General features: G+C 43.1%; 1 protein-coding gene across 3 annotated transcripts; it reads right to left on the reverse strand.

Moving 5' to 3' along the window:
• Window positions 1–1,290: 1,290 nt before the first annotated feature.
• Window positions 1,291–23,172, reverse strand: nfatc3b (nuclear factor of activated T cells 3b). Of its 3 annotated transcripts, XM_031801073.1 has the most exons (10): window positions 22,711–22,816; window positions 18,941–19,029; window positions 17,467–18,652; window positions 16,881–17,043; window positions 14,011–14,210; window positions 10,501–10,673; window positions 9,549–9,689; window positions 9,416–9,471; window positions 8,244–9,306; window positions 1,291–2,874 (listed from the first exon to the last, which is right to left on the reverse strand). In XM_031801073.1, the coding sequence occupies exons 3-10, from the start codon at window positions 18,225–18,227 to the stop codon at window positions 2,765–2,767; spliced, it is 2,667 nt and encodes an 888-aa protein (XP_031656933.1). In that variant the 5' UTR covers window positions 18,228–18,652; window positions 18,941–19,029; window positions 22,711–22,816; the 3' UTR covers window positions 1,291–2,764. The 3 variants fall into 3 exon arrangements, with proteins under 3 accessions (XP_031656933.1, XP_031656932.1, XP_031656934.1); XM_031801072.1 differs by lacking the exon at window positions 18,941–19,029 and having other exon boundaries at window positions 22,711–23,172; XM_031801074.1 differs by lacking the exon at window positions 18,941–19,029 and having other exon boundaries at window positions 22,715–23,162.
• Window positions 23,173–23,201: the final 29 nt, after the last annotated feature.

The following is a 23,201-nucleotide window of genomic DNA, read 5'->3' on the forward strand; positions in this document are numbered from 1 at the left end:
CTGTATATGTACTAATCAGAATACTATTATGTTACTGTATATGTACTAATCAGAATACTCTTATGTTACTGTATATGTATGAATTTTCTTTTAAATCCTAGTACTGAATATAATGTGTGTAAATATAATCAAGAATTAGAACAATGACTGTCTGTTCCTTGGTAGAAATGAATTAACTATATCGCCAGACTGGCTAGAATGCTTATCTACACTGGCTGACCTTGGCTCTAGCAAGGCTAGAGGGAAGGCTTGAGAACTATAGAGCCTTTCTACCAGTGTCAAGAAGAGACAGAACATTTAGAAAACGCTGATGTCACTTTCAGTTTATAACCTGTGGTAAAATGTGTAAGGAGCAGTACTCTCGTGAATAAAAGCTGCTGTTTGACTTTAAGACTAGGCTCTGTCCATTTTTATAAAATAAGGGTCATACAAATCCTTATGAATTGACAGAGTGTTTAATTTTAATTGGGTATTAAAACAGAGGAATTTAATTCCTGCAACAGTTTCCCATGCCAATAAAGCCCCTTGAATTGAATTGAGAGGGGAGCCGGCCAGGCAGAGACAGGAAGGGCAGTTCATCAATCCTTGCCGTCCACCTTCGCTGCCATGGGCCAAACAACACTCAATCATAGGATCTACTGAAGAGATGTGTCCTCAGTAAAGACTTAGAGGTCGAGACTGAGTCTCGCGTCTCTCACATGGATCGGCAAACCATTCCATCAAAATTAAGCTCTATAGGAGAAAGCCCTGCCTCCAGCTGCTTGTGTAGAAATTCTAGGGACAATAAGGAGGCCTGCATCTTGTGACCATAGCATAGTCTCCAAATCGGAGAGATAGGTAGGAGAAAGTCCATGAAATGCTTTGTAGGTTAGCAGTAAAACCTTGAAATAAGCCCGAGCCTTAACAGGATGGCAGGCTACCACTGGAGTAAAATTATCACATTTTTGGGTTCTCGTCAAGATTCTAGCAGTCGTATTTAACACGGACTGAAGTACCTTAAGAAGGATGCCTGTATCTTTGTAGTGAATGGGTGAATGTGATTTTTTTTACCCATCTACCAATAGGTGCCCTTCTTTGCATGTCATTCGAAAACCTCCCAGGTATTTCTGTTTGAGTCTGTGTTTGAAATCCACTGCTCGACTGTGGGACCTTACATATAATTGTATGTGTGGGGTACAGAGATGAGATAGTCATTCCAAAATCATGTTAAACACAATTGTTGCACACAGTGTCCATGCAACTTATTATGTGACTTGTTAAGCTTTCCATAACAAAGGGGTTGAATACTTATTGACTCAAGATATTTCAGATTTTAATTTGAAAATAATTTACAAAAATTTCTAAAAACATAATTCCACTTTGACATTATGGGCTATTGTGTAGGCCAGTGACACAAAATCTGAATTTAATCAATTTTAAAAAAGTCAAGGGGTGTGAATACTTTCTGAAAACACTGTACATGTTGTCCCATTCCTGTGGTCGCAACATCATGCATATGTTGACTGAGTGGGAAAAAAGGAGAAAGTGTAACCACCTACACCCACGACCCACCTGTTGTAGGCCTATATCATTTTGATACCACTCATAGATACAGCTAACAAGATTTTTAAAAATCTGTTTTCTTTTAATTGAACAAAACCACCTGATGAAGAAACTTTGACTTTGAAATAGCTGCTTCACACCTGACATATTGCCAAAGAGTGTCATATAATTCTTTATTATATTGTACATTCTTTGGAAAGTAAAATCTTAAAACAGAAAATGGGCATACAATACCAGGCCGGGAATACAAGGCTATGAAAATTTATCATTATTCTAAAGAATCATACAACTGCAAGAGCTACAGTATAAAAAAATAGATTAAAATCTAATGTATTTTGCCAATAAATATTACATTAATACAGCATTTACTATTTGGCCTTCTTCAGCCTCTTCATTGACATCAATGTTCTTTCAACAGCAAATTAGTCATTTTTATGCATTTATAGACATTTTAGCTGTGACATATTTTAGCTGTGCCTCCATCTGCTCTTTTTCAAAAGGCAGCAGGAAAATCTTTGGTATGAGAGACATAGCCATCTTTTTTCCTGAAAGATACTTAGTTTGACTAGAAAATCGTGATCTGTTAAACAGGCATAACTTCTCTACAACCTAACCACCTGTATGAATTACCAGTGACTGGGTTGGTAATTGCACCAGTTAAAGACATGCTTGGGAACTTTGGTGACTACTAATTATTTGTTCAACCTCCCGCTTTGGGATGTATGTGTCAATGTGTAGTTCATACATGCATAATCTATGAGCAGAATTACTGTCTTATCTCAATTAGTTACGAAATCCCTAGTTTGAAAGCGACTGTTTTTTGTGAAGCTGTGCTGTGCCATTTTTGCCACATTTTCCCCCACATGGGCCAGCCCCCTAGCAATTCAAGTTCTAGCCAATGAGCTTCAGCCCCTCACCATTTGACAGCTAGCAAGATGCACACACAGCAGAGCGACAGAGAGAGCAATGACTTGGTGCACATATGTGATATAATATGCAATTTCCAGGGACAACTTTTGGCTTGTAAGCGCTACTTTCAAAACTACTGGCTAAAAAGTATACAAAAGGACAGGAAAATCTCTTTAAGCCACCACAGTTTTGCCATCAAAATTGTGATCAGTTAATAATAGAACTGCCAAATGCATTGATAGCACCAGTCAACTCATGTCCTGAGTAATGATGATTAGAAAATGAATGAAAGACAAAGAATGGAAGAACATTATCACTGGAGAATCACAGAATCCCATTCATAAGGATCCTGTCCTGGTTGGCTGGACTCTGCTGCACTACCACCAATGAGCTGAGATATGTCTCTGTCGATGATCTCATTCACTGCAAAAGAGAGACACACAGGGGTTTAGTTTCAAGTCTCTTGTTGTTGGTATCTTTATAGTTGATTCAGCCATCTGAGGGCAGCATTGCCCATCTCCTAAATATAAACCAAATCACAAATGTAAAAAAAAATGTAAAATGTAAAAGTAAGTAAATGATACTATTTTATGCAATACAACACTGACACATACAGATGTAGGATCTTAATTTGAGCCAGTTTGCTACAGCTGGAAAATAATCATGCAGCAACAGGAAATGTGAATTATTATGTTGATTATAATTCATAAATTTTTTTTGTAAGGGATGATACACATTACGTTAGGGCAAATCAGGTTTAAATTTTAAAGTGGGAATTACAAACTTTAGAAGTATTTGCATTTCTTGCTGTGCAGGAAAACTCTCATCAACAAAAGACTGATCAAATTAAGATCCTACATCTGTACATTGTATTATTTTAATGACACTCTCCATCTACAGATGTCACGCATTATGAAAAACGACCAAGCATTGAGGCCTGGTCTAAAGGTTAGAATTGGCTGTATGGTGAAACATATTTTGGAGCTTTATCAAATGGTGTGATCCATGTCGATGGCTGAGGCTCCGGTCTGTATTTGTGATGTCTATTTATATTCCCCACAGTGCAACAAAAACACATGGATTATAAGGCCACATATACACTGTCTATTCATAGCCTGCCCATGAAAATGTGATGTGTATGAAACCCGAGCTGTGTATGAGGGTAGATGAAAGACCACATGTAAAAAAGCAAGGAAAAAAACATGTTTAATTGTCACATACACTGGACAGGTGCAGTGAAATGTGTTGTTTTACAGGGTCAGCCATAGTAGTACGGCACCCATGAAGCAAATTGGGGTTAAATCCCTTGCTGAAGGGCACAGCGACAGATGTTTCACCTTGTCGGCTCGGATATTCAAATTATCAGGCCTTTTGGTTACTGGCCCAACGCTCTAACTGCTTACCTGCCGCCCAAACAAACATATGTAAACAAACACACAGCACCAGGCTAGCACTGTTGGGACCGAAATAACAAGTCCCTGGCTTTCCCAACCAACAGACTGACGGGAACTCAAGACAGCTTGACTGCACCAGCTCCCTTCCTCCAAGACCAGTTACAAGACACTGTAAGGGCCTTAAACTATTTTATGCTTTAAGCAAAACAAAATTACTAAACCTAAAAGATCCCAGCACTGTAAATCAATGAAATCACTGTCATTTGAAATTAAAATGAATTAAATCATTTGAATTAAATCATTATCACCTAATGTGGCATAAGCTTGCTGTACCCTAATTTATGTATCAGAGTCGCAGAAACCCTGCAGGGTGAAAGTCCAAGTTCAAAGAGGACCCTTCCACCAAACTCAGACCAGGGGTCTTATTTCCAAGCCATATGTAGTGAGGGGGTTGTGGGGTTGTTATGAATACCTGTCATCACTGCACTGTGACAGCTGTGCCACAGACGGTAACTGAAGAAGATTAGCATGCAAAGTACCTTTAGTCTCTTCTGTGTGATTATAGTGTCTATGCTATACCAATCACAGTTAAAAGTGTTATCTCCTCAACTAGCAACCAGGGCCCCTGCCTATAATTAACCTAGATCAGCATTCTTCAACTCTGTTCCTGGAGAGCTTACCTGGTAATAGGTTTTCACTCCAACCCCAGTTGTGACTAACCTGATGCAGCTGATCAACCAGCTAATTATTAGAATCAGGTATGCTAGATAACCTACGGGACAGTAGCTCTCCAGGAACAGGGTTGGAGAGCCCTGACCTAGATCATATTGTACGCAAACACACATAGACATATGTGCACAAGCGTGCACACACACATACATGGGCAGGCAGCCATGCAGCCCTGTAGGACAGCAAACAAAGACCCAGTGGGCATATGCCTATGGTGACAAGAAAACTGGGCAACAGTGACTGACTGTGTGGTTGGGACAAACACAGTCCGTCCAGCGAGAGGTGATTCATTAAAATATCTGGTCGGCATGGTGAGAGCCTGAGAGCTTAATGGTTCATTGCCTGGCCCCTGAAGGCTTGTAATTACAGCCAGCCCTACTGCTGCCTATCACCTACCCCACAGTGCAATGGCATCCATTGATTCCTGCACTGTAATGTTCTTTATTTTTGCTTTCTAACCGATTTCTTTAAAGTAACTCCCCTGAGAATAAAATAAATAAGACCGATCAGATAGGGAAAAATCATCTATTCTACCCCTTCATTCATAACTAATGGCCCAGTAATAACTGTGCTCTAAATACCCAAGATCAAACATTTTATAGTCCCGTACCCCTTTAAACATTCAACCTCCAGCTACATACCCCCTCTAGCACAAGGGTCAGCGCACTCTCAAATGTTGTTTTTTGTCATCATTGTAAGTCTGCCACACACACACTATACGATACATTTATTAAACATAAGAATAAGTGTGAGCTTTTGTCACATGGCAGGTCGTGGGAAGTGACAAAGAGCTCTTATAGGACCAGGTCACAAATAAAATAATAATAATAACTTTGCTCTTTATTTTGCCATCTTACATATAAAACTTTATTTGTTAATTGAAAATTGTGAATAACTCACCACAGGTTAATGAGAAGGGTGTGAATAACTCACCACAGGTTAATGAGAAGGGTGTGAATAACTCACCACAGGTTAATGAGAAGGGTGTGAATAACTCACCACAGGTTAATGAGAAGGGTGTGAATAACTCACCACAGCTTAATGAGAAGGGTGTGAATAACTCACCACAGGTTAATGAGAAGGGTGTGAATAACTCACCACAGGTTAATGAGAAGGGTGTGAATAACTCACCACAGGTTAATGAGAAGGGTGTGAATAACTCACCACAGGTTAATGAGAAGGGTGTGCTTAAAATTATGCACATAACTCTGCAATTTTGTTTTGTATTGGACAGAGTCTCAGTCTTAAATCATTTTCCACACACAGTCTGTGCCTGTATTTATTTTTTCATGCTAGTGAGGGCCGAGAATCCACTCTCACATAGGTACGTGGTTGCAAAAGACATCAGTGTCTTAACAGTGCGATTTTCCAATGCAGGATAGAAATCTGCCCATGGCTTCTGATTAAATTACATTTTCACAGAACCGCTTGTTTCAATTTCGATGAGGCTCTCTTGTTCAGATATCGGTAAGTGGACTGGAGGCAGGGCATGAAAGGGATAACGAATCCAGTTGTTTGTGTCATCTGTTTCGGGAATGTAACTGCGTAATTGCACACCCAACTCACTCAGGTGCTTCGCTATATCACATTTGATGTTGTCCATTTGCACACAAAAAAATCATACAATGATGGAAAGACCTGTGTGTTGTCCTTGTTAATGCAGACCGAGAAGAGCTCCAACTTCTTAATCATATCCTCAATTTTGTCCCGCTCATTGAATATAGTTGCAGACAGTCCATTGAATATAGTTCCTGTAATCCTAGTTTCAGATCATTCAGGTGAGAAAAAACATCCCCCAGATAGGCCAGTCGTGTGAGAAACCCGTCATCATGCAAGCGGTCAGACAAGTGACTATTATGGTCAGTAAAGAAAACTTTAAGCTCGTCTCTCAATTCAAAAAACGTGTCAATACATCGCCCCTTGATAACCAGCTTCGGTAAGTTGTAAAAGTGTTACATGGTCGCTGCCCATATCATTGTATAGTGCAGAAATTACACGAGAGTTCAGGGGCCTTGCGTTAACAAAGTTAACCATTTTTACTGTAGTGTCCAAAACGTCTTTCAAGCTGTCAGACATTCCTTTGGCAGCAAGAGCCTCTCCGTGGATGCTGCAGTGTACCCAAGTGGCGTCTGGAGCAACTGCTTGCACGCTCGTTACCACTCCGTTATGTCTCCCTGTCATTTTGCGGCATCAGTACAGATACCAACACATCTTGACCACCAAAGTCCATTTGATGTCACAAAGCTGTCCAGTACTTAAAAAATATCCTCTCCTGTTGTCCTAGTTTCCAGTGGTTTGCAGACGAGGATTTCTTCCTTAATTGACCCCCCCATAAATGTAACAGACATATACCAGGAGCTGTGTCAGGTCCACCATGTCTGTTGACTCATCCAGCTGTAACGCATAGAATTCACTGGCTTTTATGCGAAGAAGTAATTGTTTCAAAACATCTCCTGCCATATCACTGATGCGTCCTGAAACAGTGTTGTTTGATAAAGCCATTGTCTGTATTGCTTTTTTGGCCTTTTCCCCCAGCCATATATATATTTTTTTACCTTCATTTAACTAGGCAAGTCAGTTAAGAACAAATTATTATTTTCAATGACAGCCTAGGAACAGTGGGTTAACTGCCTGTTTAGGGGCAGAATGACAGATTTGTACCTTGTCAGCTCAGGGGTTTGAACTTGCAACATTCCAGTTACTAGTCCAATGTTCAAACCACTAGGCTACCCTGCCGCCGATATCTGCAGCAGCAGGAAGAATGAAGTCCTCCACAATAGTATGGGGCTTGCCTGTCCTCATCACTTGGTAGCTCACCATATAAGACTCTTCCCAGCCCCTTCTTATTAATGGTATCTGCTTTTATACATAAAAGTAGCCTTAATTCTCGCTCAAAAAACGTATTTTTCAAATGGCCGTGTTTTGTTTCTAAATGTCTGCGCAAGAGTGATGGTCTCATCAAGTTGTGAGATAGTACTTTTGCACATATAGCTGTGGATGAGGAAAGGCACTACTCCCAATATAAGTGAACCCCAAATCAATGTAGTTCTCATCATATTTGTGTCTCTTCGATGGTCCAACGTCCCTGTCTGTTGTTAGGTGCTTTCCTGGGTAAGGGGGCAGTAGCTCTTCGGCTGCATCAGATTCACAACGGTCAGTGTCCATGCTAGCTGGGCTAACAACAAATGTAGAATTACTGATGTGCTTGTGGAAGCAGAACAACTTGTGTCTTTTTTTTATTTTTACCATTTAACTATTTTTGAGCAAACGGAATGAGCAGCAGCTACGTATGACTACATTAGTGGAATTCCCGAAAGAGTAACGGTTAATGTAATTGGATGTTCATTATTTGACTAGGCTACCTGTATTTGACATTGTGTTGTTATTTTGCTGAACACCAGATTGTTTAATTTTATCTTTGGCAGTAAAACGAGGATACTCAGGCGAGAAAAAAACCTCACACAAATGTATAGCGCCATTGAAAAATATACTGTTTGAAAATGTTAGAATATTTAAATGTTTTATATAAATGTTTTTAATAATAAAAAATAAATATTTTTATATTAATCACATGTTTATTTGCCGTATCCTCAACAGCATTGCGCATACCCCAGTACCCCAGTTTGGGAATACCTGCCCTAGAGAACATTTATCATCTGAGCCTCTTACCATCATCCAATGTGATCTCCTGGAGCCCCATGTTGCCGAGAGGCAGCTTCTCCTCTGGTTCCTGCTTGATGTTCACTTTCCCTTGGTCGTTTGAGAAATGGAAATGGGGGGCCGGGGGCCACTCCTGGGGGTCACTACTAGAGGCCAGGCCCTGGGCTCTGCTGGGGGACAGTTGCCTCAGAGGACCCCCAGAGGAGGCTGATGCTGACGGGGAGGTGGAGCAGGTTGCTTGTGCTCCAGGGGTGGGGGAATACGAGGCAGGCAAGTTTCTTGCAGAGTGATAGCTCAGATTATACTCAGCCTGTAGGGCTGCCAGATCAGAGTCTGATTGAGAGCAGTGGTAGCTTAGAGAGTGCAGCTGGGTTGTATTCTGGGTGTGGTTTCCCGCAGACTGGAGAGTGGTGCCAGAGAGATCATGTCCAACGAGGCTCTGGTACATTTCCCTGTGAGGGCTGGAGGCAGCTGGTCTGGTCTGGGCAGACTGAGGTCGATTGACCTGGGGTGCGGCAGGGCCAGGTCTCATGGGAGAGCTGGCCTGGCCACTGTAAGGCACATTGTGTTGTGTGACCTGATAGACAGGCCTTGTCCGAATGGGTGGCATGGGGTCAGGTGTATGCACAAGGCTTATCTGCTGGTATCCCATACGGGGGCTGTAGCTGTGGAGGTGAGGGGAGTGCTGAAGAGGCGAGGAGCCAGAGGGAGTGTATGCTGCCTGGGAGGGTGGATCACAAGGCACTGGGTGACCACCAGAGGAACCATACAAGGGCTTGTCCTGAGAGAAGGCCCCGTCAGGAGAAGTCAGCTGGCTGCTGGTTGGATATAGGCCAGGGAGATTGGTGCAGGTAGACAGATAGGCTGAGTCTCCGTGCTCTTGCTTCACCCGAGTAGCCACAACTGCACAGTCAATGGCAGTGGGATAATGGTGTGGAGAAGCACCAGCCAAGTATGTGAAGTTTTGTGTCTGGCTTCTTCTCCTCTTCCCGTTACACACATAGAACTGCACCTGGACTGCAGAGCTCACAGTTGTGTTGTGGTAGGTAGGAATCTCAACCACGATTCTGGACTACAAAGAGAGTGTTTCAAAATGATTTATTATCTATTCAAGTGATTCACGGTTTCTGTGAGGTCCATTTCATGTAACTTTTATTAACGTAATGTACATTACTACTTACTATTTTACTCTTTTCACCAATAACTTTTCCATCAACTTCCCATTGTGTGTGTCCATCTGGAGAGATAAAACATCACAATTAATAACACGTTAATAAACCTCTGCTAAAGTTGGGCAGCATCACCATCTCTTACCCGGGCTTTTCTCCAGGAAGATGACCTTTGACTCTGGGGATATGTTGGAGCCGGTGATGACCATCTCCTCCCCCCCACTGACCAAGCAGCTGACGGGACTGCAGCTCTCCATCTGGGGAAGGTCTGTGGCCGAGCGCTGGGCTGCAAGCCAATTACATTTAACTATTAAATATACTATACAGTAAAACAACATTATGTAAGCTACTGTATAAAATAAATTCAAGGGGAAACCTCTGACTTCTAGTTATAGCTTTGCCTAATTATTATAGCCAATAACTTACTACAGGTTACATAAATAAAGAGTATCCCTGGTCAAGTCGGCAGGGTAGCCTAGTGGTTAGAGCGTTGGACTAGTAACCAAAAGGTTGCAAGATCGAATCCCCGAGCTGACAAGGTAAAAATGTGTTGTTCTGCCCCCGAACAAGGCAGTTAACCCACTGATCCTAAGCTGTCATTGAAAATAAGAATTTGTTCTTAACTGACTTGTTAAATAAAGGTAAAAAAGAAAATGTAAAGTCCCATAATGGAGAAAAACTCAGGACTCTATGAATCATGTACATGTATCTTTGAATGTATGTACATACCATATACCAGGGACCATCAACTAGAGGATGGACAGGGGGCCGGTACATAATTACAGATCATTTGTGGACCAGATATATTTAACTAAAACATAATCATTTCAAACCTTGCTACATTTGTATACGATCATATATATTTCTCTATTATGCATGGGAATACTTTGGAACAGATTTCCAAAATTATGATATGCTGGTGTTTTTAGTCTTTTATGTCCAACAATCTATAAAAAATATATCTTAAAAAAAAATATATATATATTATTATTTTTTGCTCAGAAAAATAAAATCCAGAGCGGGCCAAATTTGGCCTGTGGGCCGCCAGTTGGGGAACCCTGCCATATACAATATGTAGCCCTACTGAAGATACTCACAGCACTCCACAGGAATAGAGGCAGCTTGCAAACACATGACCTTTCCACTGGGCTGAGGGATATACACACGGAATGCCACTCGCACACGCGTGTTCTTCCTCCCGATGTCTGTCTCCCCCTTCCTGAGCTCAATGTCAGAGTTCCTCAGCTTCAAGATGCCTGCACAGTCAATACTATAGAGGGGGACATACAAGTACAAGACAACATTATATAAAGGCCATGTGAATATAAAAGCTAATAATTGAATATACACTAAAGGGAACACTAAAATAACATCCTAGATCTGAATGAATGAAATGTTCTTATTAAATACTTTTTCCTTTACATAGATGAATGTGCTGACAACAATATCACACCAAAATGATCAATGGAAATCAAATTTATCAACCCATGGAGGTCTGGATTTGGAGTCACACTCAAAATTAAAGTGGAAAACCACACTACAGGCTGATCCAACTTTGATGTAATGTCCTTAAAACAAGTCAAAATGAGGCTCAGTTGTGTGTGTGGCCTCCACATGCCTGTATGACCTCCCTACAACCCCTGGGCATGCTCCTGATGAGGTGGCGGATGGTCTCCTGAGGGATCTCCTCCCAGACCTGGACTAAAGCATCCGCCAACTCCTGGACAGTCTGTGGTGCAACGTGGTGTTGGTGGATGGAGCGAGACATGATGTCCCTGATGTGTTCAATTGGATTCAGGTCTGGGGAACGGGCGGGCCAGTCCATAGCATTAATGCCTTCCTCTTGCAGGAACTGCTGACACACTCCAGCCACATGAGTTCTAGCATTGTCTTGCATTAGGAGGAACCCAGGGCCAACCGCACCCGCATATGTTCTCACAAGGGGTCTGAGGATCTCATCTCGGTACCTAATGGCAGTCAGGCTACGTCTGGCGAGCACATGGAGGGCTTTGCCAATCTTGGTGTTCTCTGGCAAATGCCAAACGTCCTGCACGGTGTTGGGCTGTAAAGCACAACACCCACCTGTGGACGTCGGGCCCTCATACCACCCTCATGGAGTCTGAGCAGACACATGCACATTTGTGGCCTGCTGGAGGTCATTTTGCAGGGCTCTGGCAGTGCTCCTCCTTGCACAAAGGCGGAGGTAGCGGTCCTGCTGCTGGGTTGTTGCCCTCCTACGGCCTCCTCCACATCTCCTGATGTACTGGCCTGTCTCCTGGTAGCGCCTCCATGCTCTGGACACTACGCTGACAGACACAGCAAACCTTCTTGCCACAGCTCGCATTGATGTGCCATCCTGGATGAACTGCACTACCTGAGCCACTTGTGTGGGTTGTAGACTCCGTCTCATGCTACCACTAGAGTGAAAGCACCGCCAGCATTCAAAAGTGACCAAAACATCAGCCAGGAAGCATAAGAACTGAGAAGTGGTCTGTGGTCACCACCTGCAGAACCACTCCTTTATTGGGGGTGTCTTGCTAATTGCCTATAATTTCCACTTGTTGTCTATTCCATTTGCACAACAGCATGTAAAATGTATTGTCAATCAGTGTTGCTTCCTAAGTGGACAGTTTTGATTTCACAGAAGTGTGATTGACTTGGAGTTACATTGTGTTGTTTAAGTGTTCCCTTTGAGCAGTGTAGTAAGCTAATAAAATAGGCCCATAATGCTATGAATAGTTCAAGTTTTTCATGTGTAATTTGATGGTGTTATGCAGTTTGTTGATTAGTCACAACATGTATCAGATAGTGTGAGAGAGATCTAGTTTTGAGACAAAATAATACCTGGATTTTTCTACTATGGAAGGCAGCCACATTTCCATGACAAAATAAACTCAGCAAAAAAGGAAACCTCCCCTTTTCAGGACCCTGTCTTCCAAAGATAATTCGTAAAAATCCAAATAACTTCACAGATCTTCATTGTAAAGGGTTTAAACACGGTTTCCCATGCTTGTTCAATGAACCATAACCAATTAATGAACATGCATCTATGGAATGGTCGTTAAGACACTAACAGCTTACAGACAGTAGGCAATGAAAGTCACAGAAAACTTAGGACACTAAAGAGGCCTTTCTACTGACTCTGAAAAACACCAAAAGAAAGATGCCCAGGATCCCTGCTTATCTGCGTGAACGTGCCTTAGGCATGCTGCAAGGAGGCATGAGGACTGCAGATGTGGCCAGGGCATAAAATTGCAATGTCCGTACTGTGAGACGCCTAAGACTGCAATACAGGGAGACAGGATGGACAGCTGATCGTCCTCGCAGTGGCAGACCACGTATAACAACACCTGCACAGGATCGGTACATCCGAACATCACACCTGCGGGACAGGTACAGGATGGCAACAACAACTCTCCGAGTTACACCAGGAATGCACAATCCCTCCATCAGTGCTCAGATTGTCCGCAATAGGCTGAGAGAAGCGGGACTGAGGGCTTGTAGGCCTGTTGTAAGGCAGGTCCTCACCAAACTTTACCGGCAACAACGGGCACAAACCCGCCGTCACTGGACCAGACAGGACTGGCAAAAAGTGCTCCTCACTGCTGAGTCGCGGTTTTGTCTCACCGGGGGTGATGGTCAGATTCGAGTTTATCGTCGAAAGAATGAGCGTTACACCCAGGCCTGTACTCTGGAGTGGGAACGATTTGGAGATGTAGGGTCCGTCATGGTCTGGGGCGGTGTGTCACAGCATCATCGGACTGAGCTTGTTGTCATTGCAGGCAATCTCAATGCTGTGCATTACAGGGAAGACATCCTCCTCCCTCATGTGGTATCCTTCCTGCAGGCTCATCCTGATATGACCCTCCAGCATGACAATGCCATCAGCCACACTGCTCGTTCTGTGCGTGATTTCCTGCAAGACAGGAATGTCAGTGTTCTGCCATGGCCAGCGAAGAGCCCGGATCTCAATCCCATTGAGCACGTCTGGGACCTGTTGGATCGGAGGATGAGGGCTTGGGCCATTCCCCCCAGAAATGTCTGGAAACTTGCAGGTGCCTTGGTGGAAGAGTGGGGTAACAACTCACAGCAAGAACTGGCAAATCTGGTGCAGTCCATGAGGATGAGATGCACTGCAGTACTTAATGCAGCTGGTGGCCCCACCAGATACTGACTGTTACTTTTGATTTTGACCCCCCTTTGTTCAGGGACACATTATTCCATTTCTATAAGTCACATGTCTGTGGAACTTGTCCAGTTTATGTCTCAGTTGTTGAATCTTGTTATGTTCATGCAAATATTTACACATGTTAAGTTTGCTGAAAATAAACGGAGTTGACAGTGAGAGGACATTTCTTTTTTTGCTGAGTTTAGCAAAGCTATGGTCTGTTTAAAAAAAAAATCACTATGTAGAAATATGCTTATTCTTCAGATGACAATCCATTCCCATCTTTACATGCTATGGTCTGTTCTAAATCTTAAAAAAGGAATAGAATTCACAGTGGAAACCATTTTACATTTTAGATCATAAAACCAATAAATCAGAAGCACAAATGTTATATTTTTAGCATTTGAAAACATAAATCTTGCATGGTTATGACCAGTACCTGCTGGACATATTGTTTTCGGGGAGCAGAGGTATTTCCAGAACCTTTGTACTGCTTATTACACTTTCCTGGCAAGCAGTAGCCACCGTTTTCCCTGTTACTCTGTGCACCTGGTAGAAGGCATGTGGTCTCAAGTAGCGATCGTCTGCCGTTCCAATGAAAATCTGCAGGTTGACTGGCTTCTCGTTGTATCCAATGAGCTGAAAATGAAACCAATCCATAGAGATATTAATAAGCATACGATTGAAACATACTAGAGCATTTGATTTACAAAGCTATAAATACACTGTTTCACTTCTTCTTATGAGCACTATTTTTCTGAGCTGTTTTCTAAGAAGACCTGATTATAATGTGATTATAATGACAACATGAACTGAATAATGTATATTTCACTACATATGCATAACTCTGTTCATCATGTTTGGGTCTATATATAAACAGTATGCCAAAACAATACCAAAGCTCTGTACAGATAGCATTACACTCAGAGAACATCTAAAATGTGACCTGAAGGATGAGCACTATTTAGTTTACTTATGGAGGGTTTGTAGTGCGCTTTCCCTACAGGAGTCCTGTAAGGAATATCCAGAATTGCCCGCAATGAAATGTCCAAATTGAAACCAATTGAGGTCACCACAAATTTGTTGTGCCATAAAGGAGCATGAGATTGAGGAATGTTGAACCCGCCTATGTGATGTAATGTACGGGGAAACACTGTTAGTGGCATTACAGAGGACTAGAGAGTGAAGCTGTGTGGCTTTAACACCAGAGTAATGAAGCCCCTCCCCCCCCAAAAAAATAAACCAGCTGGTGTACATTACATGAGGGCCTTGGTAAAGCTTTGTTTATCTCAACTTTCATCTGTTCCAGAATGGCTGCACCCTGATCCAGAGTAGTAGTCCAGTCCCACTGCAGCCCACTGGCAAAAAGTGCTCTGCTAGACGTTAGGTGATACAGTCCCACTGTAGCCCACTGGCAAAAAGTGCTCTGCTAGACGTTAGGTGATGCAGTCCCACTGCAGCCCACTGGCAAAAAGGCTGTCTGTCTGAGGGTTACCATGTATCAATCATTTACATAATGCAATGTCAATAAACTGAGAGGGGGAGAGACAGAGAGAGACAGAGAGAGAGGGTGGAGAGAGAGACAGACAGAGAGAGATGGGGGAGAGAGATATAGTGGGGAGGGAGAGAGAGGGAGGAGAGAGAAACAAAGAGAGAGAGAGACAGAGAGAGAGGGGGGAGAGAGAGAGAGAGAGAGAGAGAGAGAGAGAGAGAGAGAGAGAGAGAGAGAGAGAGAGAGAGAAAGAGAGAGACAAAGAGATACAGAGAGATACAGAGAGAGACAGAGAGAGAGAGAGGGGGGAGAGATATAGGGAGAGGGAGGGGGGAGAGAAAGAGAGAGGGAGAGAGAGAGGGAGAGAGAGATATAGGGGGAGAGGGAGAGAGAGAGGGGAGATAGAGCGAGAGGGAGAGACAAAGAGAGAGCAACTGAGAGACAGAGAGAGAGGGGGGAGAGCGAGTGAGACAGAGAGAGACAGAGAGAGAGGGGGGATGTAGGGGGGGAGAGGGAGAGAGAGGCGGGAGAGAGAGAGAGTCTAGTCCATTTTTATTGTTTATTTCAATTTTGTATATTATCTACTTCACTTGCTTTGGCAATGTTAAAATATGTTTCCCATACCAATAAAGCCCCTTGAATTGAATTGAGAGAGGGGGGGAGAGAGAAAGGGGGAGAGAAAGAGAGAGGGGGAGAGAGAGAGAGAGAGAGAGAGAGAGAGAGAGGGCGGAGGGGGGAGCTCTGTATATTTTTGCTATTGGGGACTTGGCTATCATACAGTATGAGATTAGTGCTTTTGTGGTTGGTAGAATTTGAATACGCTACCCCCATATTTACTGAACCTAATATACTGTATATCAACAAGCTTCACAAACCTCTGATAAACCTGATTGTTATATAAATGTCTGATTCAAGCAACAGCAGTGAGTAATTGCACAAAATGCCAACTCAATTCCAACTCATAGTCAATTATGAGCACTCTTTTTCTGAGCTGTTTTCTAAGAAGACCTGATTATAATGTGATTATAATGACAACATGAACTGAATAATGTATATTTCACTACATATGCATAACTGTGTTCATCATGTTTGGGTCTATTTATAAACCGTATGCCAAAACAATACCAAAGCTCTGTATAGATATTACATTACACTCAGAGAACGTCTAAAATGTGACCTGAAGGATGAGCACTATTTAGTTTACTTATGGAGGGTTTGTAGTGCGCTTTCCCTACAGGAGTCCAGTAAGGAATATCCAGAATTGCCCACAATGAAATGTCCAAATTGAAACCAATTGAGGTCACCACAAATTTGTTGTGCCATAAAGGAGCATGAGATTGAGGTATGTTGAACCCGCCTATGTGATGTAATGTACGGGGAAACACTGTTAGTGGCATTACAGAGGACTAGAGAGTGAAGCTGTGTGGCTTTAGCACCAGAGTCAATTCAATGTAACACTTCCTTTGATATCTCAGGATATAACAAGTTGATTGACACTTCAAGGCTACAACTGAACTGCAAACAGCAGCTAATCAAAACACAATTTATGCGAACCAGGCATAAAGTTTGAACCATTTTCTGTTTTGCTTTGATCTCTTAGAGACCCTCAAAGTTTGCATTGTATCAATAGCACAATCATATTGATATTCTAGTTGAGAGCCTGACACTGACCCTCTATAGATACATTTGTCATGTTGACTTGGATTTACATAGAAGGTGTCTAAATACTTTAGCTGTGCTAGATTGAGCTTGCCAAGTTAAAATACTAATTGAATCCAGGTCTGGTGTCATGATTTTGTGTAAGTCTTGCTTTTTACCTTGACTAAAGGGTGTCCACCTGAGGCAGCTTTGATGGCCCCCCGACTGCCCTCTGTCTCATAGTGGGCCCTGTGGTGGCCCCGCGGCTGCACATCCACCTTCAGCTCACACTGGCCAAACTGGCTGGGCAGGGGCCAGTCCAGAGGGGGCAGGGACGAGGTTCTGGGTGGGGGAGGCAACACAGGGCTGTATTAATTAGGCAGCAAATGGAAGAAAACAGACTGAAACAGGGAGGGAACTACCTGAACTTGTCCAATAAGCAATGCTCATTTTAAATTGAATTTTTTTTGTTACGTTTTGGTCAATTTTGCTACAGTGTGTCCGCTAATGAATATGACCCAGCAGTTCTTTCTCATAAACATACAGTCATTCAGATTTGGTGTTAAAAATACCATGGGGGTCTGTGTTTTGTTCTTCACCTTTAGTTAAGCTGTGCTGACCCTTTGCCTTGCTAGGATTCTATGGTAGTACAATGTCTGCACCATGCTGAGTGATCGGGGAAATGAGAGCACGTTTTCAACCAGTGGTTGGCATTATGAAGCACGCATGTGAGTATTGATGCCAATGTGATTATGAATAACAAACCTGAAAAGGGGTGTGTTGCCAAGTTTGGGTTTGCTCCAGGTGAAGTGTGAGGGAACCGAGAGAAAAAGTTCTTCAAAAAGACCATCCTGTTTTAGATTAGACCCAGACTCCTCTGCAGGTGAATCCAGGTTAGGCAAAGCCGCTCTGTGGTCTTCCAGCCTCTGCCCGGAATCTCCCTGTGCTTGCAATAGACCCATGTGATGAGAGGTCCTCCTGGTCTTGGACGGAACGTCTACCTCAGGGAAGCTGTACAGGAGGGCCCCCATGGCACCAGGGCTTCCAACCACCCAGGTATCCTCTGTCACACTGCCCCTGGGAGAGTGGCCCGGTGTGGGGCTGGGGGAGTGGTGTGGCGAGGGGGAGGGGGAGGCTAAGTGGACGTCGGCACTGGAGTGCCTTCTTTTCCCACAAGGGGATGTGGGTCTTGAGCCAGACCTGGAGGTGGGATGCAGGTTCAGCCAGTTCTCATCTGTGACGCTGTTGCGTGGGGAGTGACAGGGTGACTGGCGGGGCGATTGGCGAGGGGACTGGTGGGGGGACCCGCGAGGGGACTGTCGGGGTGAGAGTGAGTAGGTGCTCATGAAGTACTGCTGCTGCCACAGCTCTACCCCAAATCCCCCTGCGGCCTGGCCCTGTGGCGAGCAGACAGGGGAGACCAGGGGAGAGGCCAGAGGGGAGCCCAGGGTGAAGCGGGCGGCCGCCTCGTTTAGCTCAGCCTCCACGTCGTCATACACATGGGAGAAGGACTCGCAGGAAGACATGTCAGACAGCCAGCTCCTGGAGGACAGGCTGCTGCAGGGGCTGGGGTTCAGGGAGGATGAGTCCCTGTAACAGGGGTCCAGGGACAGGTAGAGGTGGTCCGTGGACAAGGAACGCTCGTGGCTGCACTCCTCCCCGCCATCTGCCCCGCTGATGAGCACGGCATCCTGGCTGGAGACCAGCTCTTGGTGACTAATGGATGTGATTTGGATGCTTGGGCAGTCAAATGCCTTGGGGATGTGTCCAGTGGCACTGTATCTGGAACCGTGATCTTCATAGCTGGAGCTAGGGTGGTAGTTACCATGGGCCTGCAGAGGCGCCTGGTTAGAGACAGCTTGATGGCGCTGGTGACTCTGTTGTACGTCCTGGGCCTGGCCAATAAGCTGGGTGGTGTAGTATTGCGTGCTGTCATCAGGGTCTGGACCAGCTGGGTATAGAAAGAAAGTAGGCCAATTGAGAGGGTTGTTCATTTGCAATGAAAAGTGTCGACTCTTTAGAGCGTAGCAGATAAAAACAGTGCCACTGCGCCCTGTATTAATCCGGAGTCCAGACAAAGGAACAGACAAACAAATTATAATTCTCTGATCTATTACGCTCTATTTGCATCTCTCCGACAACAGCCTAGACTAGTCATCTATAGGTTAACCCACTGGGAAAGGTTTGTCATAAATGTCATTGCAGTCTCTACAAAATGTGGGGAAGACTAGAGACTGACCTGTTTAGCAGGGGCCACTGTGGAATGGCGATATATAGATTAACAGCAGCACTCGCCAGGCTAATTCGCATAACTGTATGTGCTCACAGCTGTCAACAGAGCAGAAGCAGCAGCATTAGAAGTGGCCTACTACTAATAAACAGTTTCACACAGGACACATGCCCACACACACTGTTTCTCTTTGGCCTGGTCTGGTCTGCATGCAAAATGCAAAGAGGGTGAAAGGTCAAATGGCTGATTGTGCCTTGATATGGAGCACATAAAATAATTGCCTTTGGCCTTGACTTATTTGCAAATGCAATGAATGTAATGAATATAAATATTATCTGATGCAACATGGGCTCAGCAACCCCTCTGGCTGAGTGGTAGAGTGTGGCGCCTGAATGAGCTGCGGGTGCCATTTACAACCGTTAGAAATAAGGAAGGAAACAGACAAGAGAAGGGCTTATGGCAAGAAGGGAGTGGGCGGCTGTTATTATGATTTATGCTCTTATATTACAGTAGACATCACCTTTCACTTTTCATACCCCAATGTCGCTGGCATTTGACCCCTTTGAGTACATTTCTACTGAAATCTTTATCTAAAATGGCAAAATGGGCAGTTGTCAGTAAAATAGTATTTTATCCTACAAAGTACATAGTTATACACTGAGTACACCAAACCTTAAGAACACCTTCGTAATATTGAGTTGCACCCCCCCCCCCCCCTGAATGGCACACATACACAATCCATGTCTCAATTGTCTCTAGGCTTAAAATTCCTTCTTTACCTTTCTCCTCCCCTTCATCTACACTGATTGAAGTGGATTTAAAGTTGCACTATGCAGAACCCGCTACACCATTTCCTGGTTGCTATAACTCTAGTTCGCCTATTTTCAGTTTTTGTAACAAAATAAGCTGGTATAGTGTAAAGAATCCTTGTACCATCTAAACCTCTGTGAAATATATTTTCGATAATCAAAAATATTGTATTTTCAGCTGGTGACAAAACCAAAAGTAAAAGAGCAAAAACACAACTTAAGAACAGGAAGCATAGAAATAGCGCACATAGAACAGATCTACAACTTCTTAGACTTACTTTCAAGTAGAATGATAGATCTATAACTCACATTTCTGTGAATTTGGTCAGGTTGCCCAAAAAGTTACATATTGCCATTTTAACAAGTGACATCAATAAGGGATCATAGCTTTCACCTGTATTCACCTGGTCAGTCTATGTCATGGAAAGAGCAGGTGTTCATAATGTGTTGTGCACTCAGCGTATATTGAGCCACTGGGATTTTGCATGTCAGTGCTGTCCAAATTTCAACTGGACCAGGCTCTGATTAGATATAATCCAATGTATCAGTGCAATTTATAACTGTGTAATAAACTCAGTGGTGGAAAATTGCCCAATTGTCATACTTGAGTATAAATAAAGATACTGTAATAGAAAATGAAGTGAAAGTCTCCCAGTAAAATACTACTTGAGAAAGAGTCTAAAAAGTATTTGGTTTTAAATATAATGAAGTATGTAATTCCTTATATTAAAGCAAACCAGATGGCAAAATTGTCTTGTTTTATTTTTACAGATAGCCACTCAGACATTATTTACAATAAAGCATTTGTGTTTAGTGAGGTAGGCCAGAACAGAGGCAGTAGGGATGACAATGGGATGTTCTCTTGATAAGTGCATGAATTGGACCATTTTCCTGTACTGCTAATGAGTACTTTTGGGTGTCGGGGAAAATGTTTGGAGTAAAAATTATACTGACCTAAAATATAAACGCAACATGTAAAGTGTTGGTCCCATGTTTCATGAGCTGAAATAAAACATCCCAGAAATTTGCCGCATGCACAAAAAGCTTATTTATCTCAAATTGTGTGCACAAATTTGCTTACATCCCTGAAAGTGAGCAGTACATCCAACCGGCCTCACAACCACAGACCACGTGTAACCATGCTAGCCCAGGATCTCCACATCCAGCTTCACCTGCAGGATTGTCTGAGACCAGCCATCCGGACAGCTGATGAAACTGTGGGTTTGCACAATCAAAGAATTTCTGCACAAACTGTCAGAAAACGTCTCAGGGAAGCTTATCTGCATGCTCGTCGTCCTCTCCAGGGTCTTGACCTGACTGCAGTTTGTCGTATTAACCGACATCAGTGGGCAAATGCTCACCTTCGATGGCCACTGGCACACTGGAGAAGTGTGCTCTTCATGGATGCATCCTGATTTCAACTGTACCGGGCAGGTGGCAGACGTATGGCAACGTGTTGGTGAGCAGTTTGCTGATGTCAACGTTGTGAACAGAGTGCCCCATGGTGGAGGTGGGGTTATGGTATAGGCAGGGATAAGCTACAGACAATAAACACAATTGGATTTTATTGATGGCAATTTGAAAGCACAGAGATACCGTTACGAGATCCTGTGTTTTGGATCATTGTCTTGCTGCATGACCCAGCTGCATTTCAGCTTCAGCGCACAGATGCGCTCCAGGTCCTGAGGAAAATAAGAAAATCATCCCCAAACCATCACACTACCACCACCATGCTTGACTGTTGGTATAAGGTTCTTACTGTGGAATACAGAGCTTGGTTTTCGCCAGGCATAATGGGACCCATGTTGTCCAAAAAAGTTATACTTTTGACTCATCTGTCCATAGAACATTCCTCCAAGAGTCTTGATGATCATCCAGGTGATTTTTGGCAAACTTCAGTCAACTTTTTGGACGAGATTAGTCCCATTGGGACGGCAGGAAGCCTAGTGGTTGGAGTGTTGGGCCAGTAACCGAAAGGTTGCTGGATCGAATCCCTGAGCTGACAAGGTAAAAATCTGTCATTGTGCCCCTGAACAAGGCAGTTAACCCACTGATCCCTGGTAGGCTGTCATTGTAAATAAGAATTTGTTCTTAACGGACTTGCCTAGTTAAATAAATTGTCTGGTACAGATACCCAAAAAAACGACTTAAGTAGTACTGTCAAGTATTTTTCCGTAAGTACTTTACACCACTGAATAAACTCCACATCATTCAGAATGGCTGGTGTATTATGCAGTGTGATCGTAAAACACTGGTCTAGTATTTTACATGTGTGTTATACGTTTTAGAACTTTCAAAATATTCATGTTGCCTAAGTAAGCTACACATTTAAAGTCATGTTGCCTAAGTAAGCTACACATTTAAAGATATAACAAGTAAATGCTTATTTAACTGAATCTGACAGTCTAGGTTTATTAAGCTACAATTGATACCTTACAACGGGGATAATTAACTAGATTCAGCAGCGGGACGATTTTTTCTTGAGCGGGTGGTTTAGGGGGCCAGAACATAATTACAAATCATTTGTAGACCAGATATATTTGATTAAAACACAATTTCAAACCTTGTTTACATTTGTGTACAATCACATATCTCTTTATTATGCGTACTTTGGAACAGATTTCAAACATTTAAATCACTTGGGAGATGATTTGCTGGTGTTTTTACAGTATTTTATGTTCAACAAATAAAAATAAAAACATTTGGGGTTTTTTGTTCCAGAAAATCTTGGGGCCAAATAAAATCACCCGTGAGCCAAATTCGGTCCGTGGGCCGCCAGTTCGTGAACCCTGCCCTACAAGACAGTAGCGACACATATAGGTCAATGACTGCAGCCTACATTCGTAGTTCTTCTACTTTCGCTCCAGGACCAGGTAGCCAAGGCAAATTGGCATCGAATGGTTAACTTTATAACATTCTATTACGGCTTTGGCGAATACATTGTTGCATCAAAAAAAGAAGAGAACTCACCTACGGGGCCTAGCTGTTGTTGCGCCTCCTCCCCGAAAATAAGTCTGAAGTCCAGCTCCTCATTGCCGCTAAAATTTACAGTACTCATTCGGTCTGACGAGTCGTTTTTTTTTTGCCGTTGTTTCAGAACTGCATTCAAGATTTTAACGATGTAAGGAGGAAATACTTTTTGTTTTTACTATTAACAGCAAGAAGCCTATCCGAAGTTGTAAATAGTTAAAACGACTCCAAAATGCGTGTTCCCTCCAGACGACATTTATAACGACGTTATAATCTCTCGATACTTTACCAGTTCAGTTATGCAAATAAAAAAGACGCATAGACAATAGTTTGTCCGTACTTATTCTCGATTACCCTTGAAGAAGCAGTCGGTCTACTCACTAAACTTCCATATTACAAACAAAGCATTGACAGACAGCTCCGTTCATGACGTCAGCTAAATCCACCACAGGCATCAGCCTGCGTACAAGTACAGTAGCTGGTGAGAGATT

Source organism: Oncorhynchus kisutch, linkage group LG22, assembly GCF_002021735.2.
Source record: "Oncorhynchus kisutch isolate 150728-3 linkage group LG22, Okis_V2, whole genome shotgun sequence".
Lineage (NCBI taxonomy): Eukaryota > Metazoa > Chordata > Actinopteri > Salmoniformes > Salmonidae > Oncorhynchus > Oncorhynchus kisutch.